The sequence below is a fragment of the Mobula hypostoma genome, chromosome 1, assembly GCF_963921235.1.
Source record: "Mobula hypostoma chromosome 1, sMobHyp1.1, whole genome shotgun sequence".
In the NCBI taxonomy this organism is placed as follows: Eukaryota; Metazoa; Chordata; class Chondrichthyes; order Myliobatiformes; family Myliobatidae; genus Mobula; species Mobula hypostoma.
In genome coordinates, this window is record NC_086097.1 from 69,429,612 (window position 1) to 69,444,844 (window position 15,233).

The 15,233-nt window shown below is 39.5% G+C and overlaps 1 protein-coding gene across 5 annotated transcripts in view; it reads left to right on the forward strand.

The window, feature by feature from the left end:
* The window catches only part of heatr5a (HEAT repeat containing 5a), a 140,949-nt gene that overhangs the window by 23,149 nt on the left and 102,567 nt on the right, over positions 1-15,233 (forward strand). For all 5 annotated transcript variants that reach the window (XM_063050362.1, XM_063050382.1, XM_063050353.1 and 2 more), the window contains exons 3-8: positions 2,127-2,338; positions 8,337-8,445; positions 8,709-8,858; positions 11,328-11,499; positions 13,202-13,359; positions 13,897-14,146. In XM_063050362.1, the coding sequence (XP_062906432.1) occupies positions 2,127-2,338; positions 8,337-8,445; positions 8,709-8,858; positions 11,328-11,499; positions 13,202-13,359; positions 13,897-14,146 (1,051 nt within the window). The remainder of the gene's footprint in view (positions 1-2,126; positions 2,339-8,336; positions 8,446-8,708; positions 8,859-11,327; positions 11,500-13,201; positions 13,360-13,896; positions 14,147-15,233) is intronic.

The window sequence follows — 15,233 nt, forward strand, 5'->3', positions numbered from 1 at the left end:
CTGCACAAAATCATGCAGACTTCTAATCAGTCTTTGTCTTTGCAAGTGAACATAAATCCCATCCATGAGAATTTTCATCAACAGTAACTGATTTAAGGCTCACGTATCGTGACTGCCCTTTTTGAACAAAGACACAACCTCTCAGTTTCTGGGACCTCATTAGTGAAGGTATAATAATCTCCGTCAGAGCCACATCAATCTCCTTCCTCACTTCCCTTGGCATTCTAGGATGTTTCCTGTCTGGACCTGGGAAGTTATTCACTGCAATGTGCTCCAATGCCACTAGCACATTCCTGATTTACAGTACTATACAAAAGCCTTAGGCACATATACTGTATATGTCTAGGCTGCCTAAGACATTTGCACAGTACCAAATAATACTTAATACTACTGAGCTAACACAAAGTACTCTTAGCTCTGTTTCCCAACCACCTTCCTATTTCAACCAACATATATTATTGTGTAAGTCTTGGGCACAGTAATGTACACATGCTCTGGAATATCATCACATCCCTCCCATAACATTACAGCTTCGCTACCCTTCTTCCTGGTGAATACTAACTTAGGATCGCACTTTATCTTTAAAGATCAGTGTGGTAATCATTAAGGAAAAGAACATGTAAGGTGGTGAGTTCAGGAAAGAGAACTGTGATATCTTGAAGCATATCAACTTGACAAATGTTGTCTTGAAGTAAATCAAAGTAAATCGATCCCTGGGTCTTACCGGAGGTATTCTAGTACATTGTGGGAAGAAAAGGAGATTACTGGGGCCCTGGCAGAGATTTCTGTTTCTTCATTAGCTGCAGGTAATGTACTAGAAGATGATTGATGTTGGTCCGTTATTTAAGAATGATTGCATGAACACGTCGGGGACTGACAAGCCAGTGAGCCTTTCAACATTGGTGGAAGTTTGATTCCATGCAGTGCTAGTTCCTATGAAAATTCTAAAGAATGTATTCAAAATGGTAGTAAAATGCTGAAGTGGAGATGTGAAGGGCTTTAGAAATGTTGTATTCAATTACGTTTTCCTACCATTTCAATATATGATTTAAATCGAAGCTGAAATGAAAAGGTAATGAAATTATGTGCTGTACCATCAGTGATTTCACAGAGCTTCCTTTTCTCAACATAAGAAACAACAGTTCACATATGATGTTTTGAATACCTTTCCACTTTTATGATATTTTAATTCGATCTCTCATAGGAGTGTTTTTAATCAGAAAGTGTTTAAAGGATTGGCATAGATCTTCTAGAAGTTTTCTGCACTCTTTCATGTGATGCTGGCAGTATTGGGCATATTAGTATTTATTCTTCATCCTTGATGGGTTGTTCAGTCAGTGGAGGACAATCAAATGTAAATATCATTGCAGAGAGTCTGGAAGGACAGACTAACCAGCATCCGCAAGATCAGCAGGTTTCCTGTCAGACCAAAGATCAGTGAATCAAATCAGAATTGATGATGATCTAGTAGCTTTATGGTTGACATAAGGGGGTCCTCACTTTATTGAGGAGTTTATTAATTGATTTCAAATTCTGTAGTGACATACTTCAAGATGATCTTCCAGGCTTCTGGATTATTAAATAGCTTGTCTGTTTTGTGGAAGGCAATGTGCTTTCTTTGGATAAATGCTTGCAGTTGAAGCTTTTGGCTTCAGTTGGCTGTTCATGAATAGTTGCTATTTTCGTTTACTCCCACGCACCAAGGCACCACAGTGTTTCTGATGGTGTTGCAGTTGAAGAAGTGCATTATCTTTCTAAGAATCGAACAGTTAATTGAGATGGTCTAAGGTCAGAATTTGAGCACATTGGAGCTGTTGTGATTTGCAAAAAGAAACAATTATATTTGAGTCTCTAATCATATAGTTGGGAAATAATATTCTAGATACTTTGCGGGCACTGAAAACTCTGGATTCTCATTGGATTCTGGCTCCGTCGTTAGATGGTCATTGCTATTTGCCAATTCTTTTGTAAATGCAGAACTGCAGTTTGGCTTGGTTGTGCAACAATGTTGCATTCGAAGAAATTAATTTGGAGTAACACGCTAAAATTTTAAGAGGCCTGTTGAGGGAAAATATAAATGGTGGTTTTCATGTAGCAGTTTTTTCCCAAGAACCCTTTCTTTTCAGGCTGATATCAAAGAGAAGCAAAAGACGTTGGTGGAACAACTGACAGCCTTGTTGGAGAGCTCGCCGGGACCACCTGCCCGCAAACTGATTGCAAAGAACCTGGCCTTGTTATATAGTATTGGTGATACCTTTTCTGTGTACCAAACTATTGACAAATGCAATGAGATAATCAGGAGTAAGGATGACTCGCCAAGCTACTTGCCGACCAGACTGTAAGTAATTTTTTTTTTGTGTAGATAGCATGAAGATTATGGTGATTTCACAGTTGTGAGTAACATTGTAATAACACAATTTAAATAGCAATGACTGAAATGGAAAAACCACTAATTAAGTGAATTGGTGAATGTACTATATTCTGGTGACAGGATACTGAACCTGAGACTGTTTTCGATATATTTTCCCCTGAAATTTCACATCCTTTATCCAGATGTTTTAATGCATACGAGAAGAGATCCTTTGCTCAGACGTTCTCTCTGGTGTAAACATATGCTTTTGTGATGGTGGGAAGTCTTGGTTACAGGTAAACTCCCTACATTTTGATTGCAAAGCAGGTGTGTGTATCCACAAAAGTAGATTCTTTCCAAGTTTCCTGGTCTGTTCCATCTGTCAGCTCGACTTTACCCAGTACGGTAAAACCTTGTTCTACTGTTGCAATTTTCAGCCATCTTGTTGGTTAAGTGTTTTGGCTCACAAAGTACTGGTGGTTGCAATCTTCACCATCTTACACCATCAAAGTTCCAAAATGGTGGATTGACAAAGTTTACTGTACCATGCACCCTTGGCTAATGCAAACCTCCCAATTCTAAGTAAAGCACATTTCCAGTAGCAAACTTAGTGATCCATAAGAGGTAGCCACTTGGCCATTAAGTTGGCCTGAAAGTAACCATCATTGGCCATTGTAAAACCTGGAAAGTGGACTTCAGTGGTTATGGAGATGACGTGTATTGCACAGCGAAGTTTTTGACCTCAGGCCTGAATTCATCAATGTTTGGATCTGAACAGAAGCATTCTGAGCTGCATGCTATTGATAAGTGGTAGGTAACCATTCCCAGCACATGTGAGATGCATATACTTCTCTCTTGAATTTAAATTTTTCTTATGGTTTACATATATTAAATTGACATCTGACGTACCACCTCAGAGGTGAGGCCAAAAACTCCAGTTAGATATCTGACTGGCTGAAAAGGAAATGAAACATTTTAAATATTTGGGTATTGTAAGTTTTGCATGAATTTGTAAAGGAAGTATTTGTGGATTTTCTGTGAATGGCTTGGAGTATTGCCCGTATAATTTCCCATTTTCTCGGCCATTAAGGACTATAGTCATGCTTGCTGTCTTTTGATTGAGTTACATAGCACAGAAATTGGTGCTTTGGCCAAAATTGTCCATTCCAAACATTGCACATACCTGAGCTTGTCCTGATTTCCTGCATTTGGTCCATATCCCTGTAAACCAGTCCTATCCATGAACTTGTCCAAATCCCTTTTGAATGTTGTTAATGTATCCACCTCTCCAGCTTCCTCTGGCAGCTAATTCCCTCTGTTGGAAAAACCTGTCCCTCAAGTCTCCTTAAAATCTTCTCCTCTCACTTTAAACCTGTGCCTCTCATTTTAGACAGCCCTGTACTGGGAAAAGATGGTAACCATCCACCTTATCAAAACTCCTCATGAGTTTTTATAAATTTCTAAAAGATTTAATTAAAAAAATTCAGAGGGAGGCTCACTTGAAAATTATAATAGGAGATGATGAAATGTCTGCAGATCCTGAAAATCTAAAATAATATATAAATCACTGAAAATATGTAGTTGTTTGGACAATGTTTGCACAAATACCAACAGAGTCAACATTGCAGGTCAATATTCACTCATCAGTTTGGATGCAAGATGGAGAAGTTGAAACGGTAAATCTGTTTTTAAATTCTCTATGGCTGGCTGACATGCTGAATTTTTCTAGAACTTTCAGTTTCATTTATGATGTTGAGGTTGTTAGGAGAAAGTAGTAAGGAAGAGTTGGAACAGTGAGGAGTTGGGTGGGGAAGTTTGGTCAGTGCTACTTTCCTCCAAGGCAGGAAAGTACCACTGACTAAACTTGACAGGAAAGAACAAGTGGAATCACAAAGAAGGCACACGTGCCTGTATTTCATTATGTACATGTGGAGATTTGGGATGTCACTAAAGACCTTTGCAAATTTCTATAGATGTTCAGTGGAGAGCATCCTCACTAGTTGCATCATAGCCTGGTATGGAGCCTCCAGTACACAGGATCTCACGAAGTTGTGGAGGGTTATAAACTCCATCATGGATGTACCTCTACCATCAGATTTCTGATCAATCCATAAACACTACCTTACTATTTTTGCACTTTAAAAAAATTATATATAGTAATTTTGTCTTTGCATTGTACTGCTGCAAAACAACAAATTTCATGTATATTGTCAGTGATAAATCTGATTCTGCAGTGAAGACTTTGGTATTTAAAACTAAACATTGCGAGACAGCAGTATTTTTGTGTAATGCATAATCAAAGTGAAACTTAAGTAAAACATAGCCGAGAAAGAGGGTAGATTTCCAGCTTATTTATTGAAATAGGGGTACTCTGCATATATGCTGAATATGAAAAAATGGTTCTTGCTAATATCTGTATTTCAGACCCTATGTTATGGCTTTGTATCAGACATTTTCATGCACAGTTCCATTTGGTAGGTCAATTGAATAATTTCATTGAGTAGTCATAGAAAAAGGCCTTCAGCCCAAGCTGTCCATACTCACCAAGAAGCTCATCTGCTCCAGTCACATTTGCCTGTGTTTTGCCTATATCCCTCTAAACTTACTTTTCTATGTAGCTCTCCAAGTATTACTTAAATGTTGTTATTGTACTTGACTCAGCTATTTGTTCAGTCAGTTTGTTCCATGTTGGCATCATTCTCCATGTGAAGAAATTGCACCTTGGATCCCTTTGAAATCCTTCTCCTTTCACCGTAAACCTGTGCCCTAGGTTTGGACTTCCGTACTCTTGGGCAGAAGACTGCATGCATTCACCTTATTTTTGCCTCTATAATGTCACCATCGATCTCCTGCACTCTAAGGAATAAAGGAAATTAATTTATTATCATCATGTGTACTGAGGTATAGTGAATAACTTTGATTTGTATGCTATCCATACTGATTATTTCATCAACACAGACAAAATGCTGGAGGAACTTAGCAGGCCAGGCAGCATCTATGGAAAAGAGTACAGTCAACTGTCCTGCCGAAGGTTTCGGCCTGAAACGTCAACTGTACTCTTTTCCTAGATGCTGTCCGGCCTACTGGATGTCTCCAGCATTTTGAGTGTGTTGCTTGGATGTCCAGCGTCTGCAGATTTTTATCACATTAATACATTAGAAGTGTGCTGAGCAGTTGTGTGGAGTTCTCCAGTGTGGAGTTTTCAATCTGAGTCTTAGCCTGAAAAGGACCCCAGTTGTGTGGAAAACATCATGTGTGGTCCCAGTACTCAAGAAGGGCTGACCAAAAGTCTTGAATGACGACCTTCCAGTGGCCCTAGCTCACACATCATGGAGACCCTAGAGAGGCTGGTCCTGGCTCACCTCCGGCCCTTGGTCAGATCAGCCCTTGATCCCCTGCAGTTTGCCTACCAGGAGCACATTGGAGTTGATGATGCTGTCACCTACCTGCTGAACAGAGCCTACTCCCATTTGGATAAGCAGGGCAACACTGTGAGGATCATGTTCTTTCAATACCATACAGCCCTCATTGCTGGGGGAAAAGCTCTGTTCAATGGAGGATGGCACTTCCGTTGTGTCCTGGATAATGGACTACCTGACTGGCAGAACACAGTTTGTGCGGCTTCAGAGCTGTGTGTCAAGCATGGCAATAAGCAGCACTGGAGCCCCACAGTGGACTGTATTGGCTCCCTTACTGTTTAACCTGTATACCTCAGGCTTTAGATATAACACTGAGTCATGTCATCTGCAGCAATTCTCTGCTGACTCAGTAATAGTTGGATGTATAAAAGGAGGATGGGAGGATGAATACAGAGCCCTAGAGGAGGACTTTGTCAAATGGTGCAAGCTGAATCATCTGCAGCTTAACATCAGTAAGACAAAGAAGATGGTGATGGACTTCCGGAACACCAAGCCTGTACTGCTCCCTGTTACTATTGGTGGTGAAGATGTAGATGTGGTGAGGACCTGCAAGTACCTGGGCTGTGCACCTGGATGACAGACTTGAGTAGAGCACCGACACAGAGGCTGTGTACCAGAAGGGCCAGAGTTGTCTCTGCTTCCTGAAGACACTGAGGTCCTTTGTAGTATGCAGGCCTCTCCTTCATATATTCTACCTGTCTGTTGTCGCCAGTACGATCTTCTGTGTGGCGGTGTGCTGGGGCAATGGCATCAACACAGGTGATGCCTACCTCCTCAACAAACTAATTAGAAAAGCTGGCTCTGTTATAGGAGTCAAACTGGACATATTGGAAGCTGTGGTCGAACAAAGGACTGTTCGGAAAATCCTGACAATTCTGGACAATGTTTCTCACCCTCTGTATGCCACCTTGGCTGAACAGAGGAGCACTTTCAGTAATAGGCTAAGGCAACTGTGCTGCTCCAAAGAGCACTGTATGAAGTCATCCTGACTCTCAGCTGTAGGCTCTATAATGAATCAATAGCCTGGGAAGTGATGACCTGCCTCCTGTTAGACTTTTATTAATCTCTGTTTACCAGAGCTCTGTTTAAGCTCTGTTCACCACACCCTGCTATCACAGACACCCTGTGCAATACTATCATCACTTCCTATCTGGACCTGTGTGAATGTGCACTATTACTGTATAATATTACGGTAATTCTTGCACTGCCATGTTATCAGTGTGAACTTGTAAATCTTGGACTTGTAATTCTTGTACATCTTACTTCTAAGGTAACATTTTTTATTCTTATTTCTAATATCTGTATGTCCGTGCACTTGTAATGCAATTGTGACACTGTAATTTCCTTTTTGGGATCAATAAAGTATATGTATCTATCTATCTATCTATCTATCTATCTATCAAGGTATTACAAATCAAAAGGAATAACAATACAGAATTAAATGTTACAGAATACAGTCTTTGCTAGCCAAACATCTATAACTCAGGCCCTCGAGTCCTAGCAGCATTCTTGTTGAGCTTCCTTGCACTCATTCCCATTTCATGATATCTTTCCTACAACAGGGTAACCAAAACTGCACACAATTCTCCAGGTACAGCCTCACCAACATCTTGTACAACTGCAACATAATGTTCCAGCTCCTATAGTCATTGCCCTGGCTGATAAAGGGCAGCAAGCTAAATGCCTTTTTCATTACATTGTCTACCTGTGATGCCACTTCTCGTGCTCTAAATTGGTAAATTGTTTTATTATTGTCTCATGTACCAAGGAACAGTGAAAAACTTGACTTGTACTGAAGGGATCTGTAGCTCCATACAACAGTGTATTGAGGTAGTACAAGGTAAAACAATAACGGAGTACAAAATTAAGTGCTGAAATAGAGAGATTGTCATACAAGTAGACAATAAGGTGCAAGGTCACAGATGAAGTAGATTGTGTGGTCAAGGATACTATCTTCTTATATTTCAAGGTCCCTCTGTTCTACAACATTCCACAGGGCCTGACTATTGACAGTGAGAATCGTGGTTTGACCTTCCAAAATGCAACACCTTACAATTAATTGAATTGAATGTTATCTCACATTCCTCAGTCCATTTAAATTGCTGATGAAGATCCTCCTGTAATTTTTGAAAAGCTTCATTATCAACAATGCTAAATTTATTATATCAGCAAACTCACTAACCATACTTTGTACATTCTCATCCAAATCCTTTACATGTATAAATGCTGAACAGCAGAAGTCCCAGCACTGAAACTGGTGGTGCACCATTAATCACATGCCTGCGGTACTTGAGCTTCTGCATAATATTCAATCATCTATTGTGGCATTGCATGTAATGATGTCAGTTACTCATCGACTTTCCCTTCTCCTAAGGTGTTTTGCTGATTCAGATTGTCCAAGTAATTTACCTTTTGAATCTTCCTATTTTGTAGAAATATTATTTGTTGAAAGATTAATTTTCACCAGATGTGACGACTAGCAATTTTCTCTCAAATACTGTAAGTTTTAATATAGTATTTCTGTTTCAGTTGATGCATTTGTTCCAATTGTTGGTCTTGTTTTGCAGAGCTGCAGTTGCTTGCTTGGGAGCTCTCTATGAACAGCTGGGACGAATGCTAGGGAATACACACACAAACACTGTGGGAAACTTGTTGAAAGCTATGAAAAGTGCTGAGGTAGGGTACTTCATGTCAAAATCTCTTATAAAACAGCCGATAGAGTCATGTTCACAGTCAATATAATTTTGCATTTGGGAAATTTTACTTCTTTTGATGAATTGACAATCCTTGATGTATAATTTTGACTTTCTAATATTGACTAATTTGCTCAGAGTTCCAAGAATGCTGAGTCTCCATTAAGTTGAGGAAGCTTACTGTTTTTGTTAGCTTTGACACTGTATGATCTTTAACATCTGGCTCTGGCATGATTTGTGATCTAGTCTCAAGGGCGCTATGAGATTATGCTGAGTTTACAGAAGGTGCTGCTGGGACAAGGAGTTGCTGCTGTGCCATGTCACAGAGATATCTATAAAGCTGCTCGCTCATGTTTGACAGATCGATCAATGGCTGTCCGTTGTGCTGCAGCAAAGGTATGCATACGTTTTGAGCTCATTCACTTTCAGATGTACAGTATGCATTTAAATGAAGAGCTCTGCACAGTTGGTTAAAACTGTGGAGGTTTGTTCAAGAGATTTCTTCACACAATCTATTTCTCTATTTTAAAAAGTTGGTTGTATATCTCTGTTTTTTATCCAAGATGTATGAAATCCAGGAATTAACCAGTAAGGGAAGCCTGAGGAAATTCAGAGTACATTTATTATCAAAGTATGTATACTAAAACAGCCTTGAGGTTCGTCTCCTTGCAGCCACAAAACAAAGAAACCCAAAACAACCCACTTTAAAAAAAAAATTGTCAAACACCCAATGTACAAAGAGGGAAAAAAACAAATCATGCAAACAATATAAGTAAGCAAATAGCATTTAGAACAAAAGTGAGTCCATAAACATGGAGCCCAGAGCAGCTGGAGCAGACCACAGCCTAGCCACAGTTCAGCATAGAGCTGAGTAAATGTTGCAGAGTAACATGCACAACTGGCCCAACCCTCGCCTCTTGTCCTGACATCATACCTTTCCAATCAATCTGGTCCAACATTTAAATTATCCAAACATTGGGTCATTCCTCACAGTAGGACCCAAGCCCTGTCGCATCGATACACCCTGAGCCTGGACGCAGTTGCAATGCTCCAGCCTGTACTCAACCTTTCCAAATCAGCCTGGCACTTAGATCGATCAAACCTTGCTCTCACTTTAAGTGGACATTCCTCGAATCTGCCTCTCCTCCTCTTGCCCTGACTTTGCCTGAAATCCTTTGGTGTTATCATTTCAGAGGACCTGTTCTGGGCCCAGCACTTAAGTTCAATTATGAAGAAAGCACGGAAGTGCCTCTACTTCCTCAGAAGTTGGAAAAGGCTGGGCATGATGTATGGTGGAGAGTATATTGACTGGCTGCATCAGAGCCTGGTATGGAAACACCAATGCCCTTAAATGGAAAATCCTACAAAAAGTAGTGGATACAGCCCAGTCCGACACGGGTAAAGCTGTCCCCACCATTAAGCTGATATACAGGGAGCATTATTGCAGGCAAACAGCGTCTATCGTCAGAAACCCCCACCACCCAGGACATGCTCTCTTTTTACTGTTGCCATCAGCAAGAAGGTACAGGAGCCTCAGGACTCACCACCAGGTTCAGGAACAGTTATTCCTGCTAAATCATCAGGTTCTTGAACCGAAGGGGATAGCTTCACTCAACCTCACTTTTCTCATCACTAAACTGTTCACACAACCTATGGACTCAATTTCAGGGAATCTTCATCTCATTGTTCTTGTTATTTATTGCTCACCGGTTTGTTTATCTGCTTATTTCCTTTTTTTCTTCTGCATTTGCACATTTTGTTGTCTTTTGCACACTGGTTGTCTGCTGTGTTGGTGCAGTTCCATTATAGTTACTGGATTTTCTGAGTATGTCTACAAGAAAATGAAACTCAGGGTTTTATATGGTGGCACATATGTACTTCGGTAATAAATTTACTTTGAACTTTGAAATTAGTCAACCTAACTGAGTATGGAGTCAGGCAATGCCTAGAGCTGACACTTTGCAGTTGTGCTTTGCCTTGTCTCTCCATTTATCCTCGGCCCAACATGATCAATGTAATTATGAAGCTAGCAAATTTCCACAGTTATACTGTGGATATTTTAGTGAGCTAGATGCTTTTTGTTGATTTGGCAGTTTTGTGGTTTCCACTGTCAGTCCATGCTTCTCACAAACTGGTGTATTTGATTATTTTTCTTTACCCCTTAGTGCCCTACCATTTATTGTACAAGTCCCACGCTTGATTGACTTTCCAAAATCCATTACTTCACACTTATCTGTATTGAATTCTGTCTCTTTATTGCTTTGTTCCAATTCTTCATGAAAATTTTTGCTTGAGTTGCTGATTTTCTGAGCAACACCATTTCAACTGAACTTGTATGATGATTGCTTCATTTCTAAAAGGTAGTTCTTGATCAGCAATTCATTTCTAAATTCGTACAGAATGCTAATTATTTGGTTTGAAGTGTAAACATTGAGCTCTTTATCAAAAGAATTTGCTGGTAGCATATGTTTGTTCCAGATATTTTTTACATGTTCTCATCGACGTTTACCGTAATTGTTCCAATAGATCATCATCATCATCATCAGGTGCCATGCCTTCCTTTTGCTTTCTTCCCTCCAATCTTTCCCATAATTACCATGCATTCTAACTCCTCTTTCCTAAACACATGTCCAATGAAGTTACGTTGCCTTTTCATGATCTCATACATTATTTCCCTTTTTATACTTGCTCTGTTCATGATATGCGGATGACACTGTGTTATTTGCAAGTATGGAGGAAGAACTACAAAACTTAATTGATATAGTTGCTGAAGAAAGTGCAAAAAGCGTCTATCTATTAGTTGCAAAAAGACAGAATATATGGTGATATGTTCCAATAGATACTGACAGTATTTTTGTATTTCAGTGCCTTTTGGAACTTCAGAAAGAAGCTCTATTTATGTGGACCTCAGAATTAGAGAATGTTGCTACACTTTGTTTCAAAGCCTTTGAAGGTTCTAATTATGATGTCCGTGTCTCTGTATCAAAATTGCTGGGAACAATTCTGGCAGCAGCTGTAGTGCCTAAAGAGAGTCTAGGTAGGTTCTACCTCTTTGGGCATATGAATTTTATTTTACTAATTTATTTAAATCTGTTTTGATTCTGAATTACCATTCTTAACACCAAACTAACAACTAAAATCAGCTTTATTTCTAGTTTGATATATCTGATAAAATTGATGATTCTTGAACTTGTACTAACAGTGATTTTGGTAAAGATGGGAACATGTTTTTCTAAACTTTGAAAAGAACAGCTAAAGAACTTTATAATGTTAGTGAATCAATTTGTTCAGCTTGCCACATATTGTGCATCTCTTCTATACAAGATGTGATTTTTTTAAAAAAAGAGACATTTAACATGGTAATGTGTGAAGCTTTGTAGTTGGTAGACATATTAATCTCTACTAATCTGTGTGGCTATTTTTTTACATGATGCAATCTGGATTCTGTAATGTGCTGGATATTCCAGCACAGTGACATATTCCAGCAACTTTGGTTCAGTACTGACCTTGAGTACAGTTTGCTTGGTGTTTACACCTTCTTCCTGTAATTGTAGTTGGTTTCCTCTAGGAAGTCCTGTTTCCTCCTGCATCCAAAAGACTTCAAAAATAATTGGTTAGTTGTTAGCTATAGATTACCCAAGCCTATATGTGGATGGTAGGTTTGGTGGGAATGTGGGGAGAAATTAATGGAGATATGTGGTTGTTTTGTGAGCTGGCATAGATTTTATGGGCTGACTTGCATTCTATATTGCAGAGAAATAAGAAAATATGTTTTGAGCCACCTCAAGACTTTTTGTCAGGGTAATTGTAGCTTTCCATCTTCCACCTGTGCTAAATTTAACTATTTCAATATTGTCCTGGCTGATAACCTTCAACGCATCTAGATCTTGTTTTTGTTCTATCCACTGCAAAGTCCCACTCACTATTGCTCTTGTTCCTGGGTTTTATGTTGCCTTCCAGCCCCCTAAGCCTCAAGTTTAAAATTATCAATATCTTCCCTTGTTCGGCTAGTGATCTCCATTTTTGAAACCTTGTCTAATTCTCCCATTCTTTCTGAACTTTGATAAACATCAGCTCTAGTGATTATTATTTCCACTTGTTCATCTCACCTTCTGGTTACGGTGTTTTTGAAAAAGTGTACCACACTGAAATTACTCCTCAAAAAGACCATTACATCTCTTTCCTCTTGATATAACTTCCTTTTCCTTTATAGTTTGTGTCCAAGTCAGCTTTAAGGTTAAGCACTGGTCTCCGCAAATTAGTGCTTCTTACTTTGTTTCAATAGCTTGAAGTTTCAGAGATTTTCTTTAATTGTGCCCCTTGTAAAATTTAAGTTTTTTTTCTGGTGAGCTCAGGGCTTCTACATTCTATTACCTAGCTATCCATCATAGACATGATTTTCACAATGCCAATTACCTCATTCACTGCTGATGAGTTAAGAGCTAACCAGACTTGGAGAATTAAAGTCAAGACTCTCTGGGCTCAAGTCTGATATTCAAAGGAAGGGAACGTTGACTCAGACCTTGAGGCCTGATATTCAAAACAAGCTAGTAATCCCAATTTTACTGGCATTACATAAATTGAAATTTAATTCTGGTGTCACAACATAGACCACATTTGTGGAGGAAGTCAAGTCATTGAGCCCTCATTTCAGTATTGCTTGTTAAGGTTAGTTGATAATCTGGAAAATGTATCAAGGAAAGAAAAGCTTTTTAATAAATGTCCACGTTTCTTTCCAGGTGCAAGACAAGTGATTCGTAAAACCTCACTGGAAGAAGCAATGGACTTGTTAGCTTCTGGCTTCCTGCGAGGTGGCAGTGGGTTCTTGCGTGTCAGTGGAGAAATGCTGAAAGGATGCAGCTCCTTGAACCGGGATGTTAGGGTTGGAGTAACTCAGGTTAGATTTGACTTTTGCCTTTTTTTTTGAGAAATCATTAGTTGCATGTTTAAGTACAGTTTTACTCACCAAGTAAACAAACGAAAGTGGTAAAGGATACATGGAAAATCTAAGAACACTTGTGAATATTTGTTTCTCTTCTTTCAATGTCTTAAGCCTGTGCTATTTTTGTTCCCTTTTGCTGCTGGATCACAACCAAACTCTAACCTGAGCACCATCTATCTAAAATGGATTACTCCTATTCATTGCATTAGAATGAAATGCTGCACTGTATTAATGATGCTTGAAAATACAACAAAATCTAATGATAAATCAAACAATCATTCTGATGGATGTAAGCCCTAGGACATATGTTTATGTTTATATGGTTGATTGTAATCTGAGCTGTAATTTACACATTTTAGTGTTCTTAATGATTTCAAGATCACAAATGTGGTAGTGATAGAAGGAAATGATTAAATAATGTTACTTTAAAATAATTTTGTTTGGTATTGAAATAAGAAGTCTATAGAAAATTCACAAATCCCTCTTTTATAGGCTTACGTTACATTTGTTTCAACACTTGGTGGTCAGTGGTTGGAAACTAACTTTGCTTCCCTACTTGGTCATATTTTGGAGTTAGTGTCCCATCCAAAAGCTAACCAGACTCAAATTGATGCCATTTGCTGTCGTCGTTGTGTTTCATTCATCCTTCGGGCCACAGTGGGAAGTCTACTTGGAGAGAAAGCTCAGATTGCAGCAGCAAAGGAGATCTGTTATGCTGTGGGTAAACAGAAGAAAGCTGTAGGTATGAAGTATGTCTTTTTTCATGTACATTTAGAGTGACTTTGGCTGTTACATGAGCAATGAATAATGCTTGAACCCCGTTAGTGTTGTTTCTTTGTGTATATATGGTTTATTTCTTAGTAAATTGCATGTCCATAGTTGCCAGACACATGGAAGCTGAACTCCTCTTGGACTCAGGCTGAACTACGGAGGATGGAGAGGAAGTCTGGCCCCTGTACATGTAGTACACAGGCCTACCTGTGTGTGGACATGCCCTGGTGCTCGTGAAACAGATCCCCAGCTATAGGTAAATAGCCCCACTGCCTTTTGGGCAGCCTTGGGAGAGACAAAGTTTATGGGAGTAAACCCAGACAACAAATCCAGAGTGGAGCCCCTGAGGTGGCTGGATGCCATTGAACATCCTTCTGGCAACTCCTGCAGCCAAGCTGGTGCCAAACATATTGCTTCATAAGCTTTCCTTTGGATTACACTGGTGAGACCAAGAGTTGGAGCTTGATGACTGGGCATCTCAGGATCTCCATGTCTCCCACCCAGGCTTGTGATGATGATCATCTTCACCCATTGTCCTTTAAGACAGAAGAATGCCAACCAGTTGCCAGACTAGATCTCAACACTCGCCCCAGATTTCATGAGTCTTGTGATGTCAAATTAAATGTGGCAAAGGAAACCACCGCTTGATGATATCAGTTAGTTTACCTTAGCTGAAGTATCAACGCTCAAAGTTCAAAGTAAATAAGTTATCAAAATGCACATTTGTCACTTCGTTTGAAATATCTAGGATATAGAATACTTTCTGAGTCAAGGTTTTATTACTATCAGCGTTGTTCCTGGGCGTCACAAGATGCAGTCAAGTATCAGCAGGAGTTCAAATGCCTCTCACCGCAATCTTTGACCTCATGGCTTAGCATGCTTTTACTTGACTGTTACAATCAAGTCAGGCGATAGATTTGGGTTCAGTGAAAATGCAGAAGGGTATGTCGCCAGGCACTCCTGAAATTTAGATCCCATCCTGGAGGAAGTACAAAACATGACTGTGTCTGTGCTGAGCAGCAAAATGGCATGCAGTGCACGGAGCTTTGCTACCATAC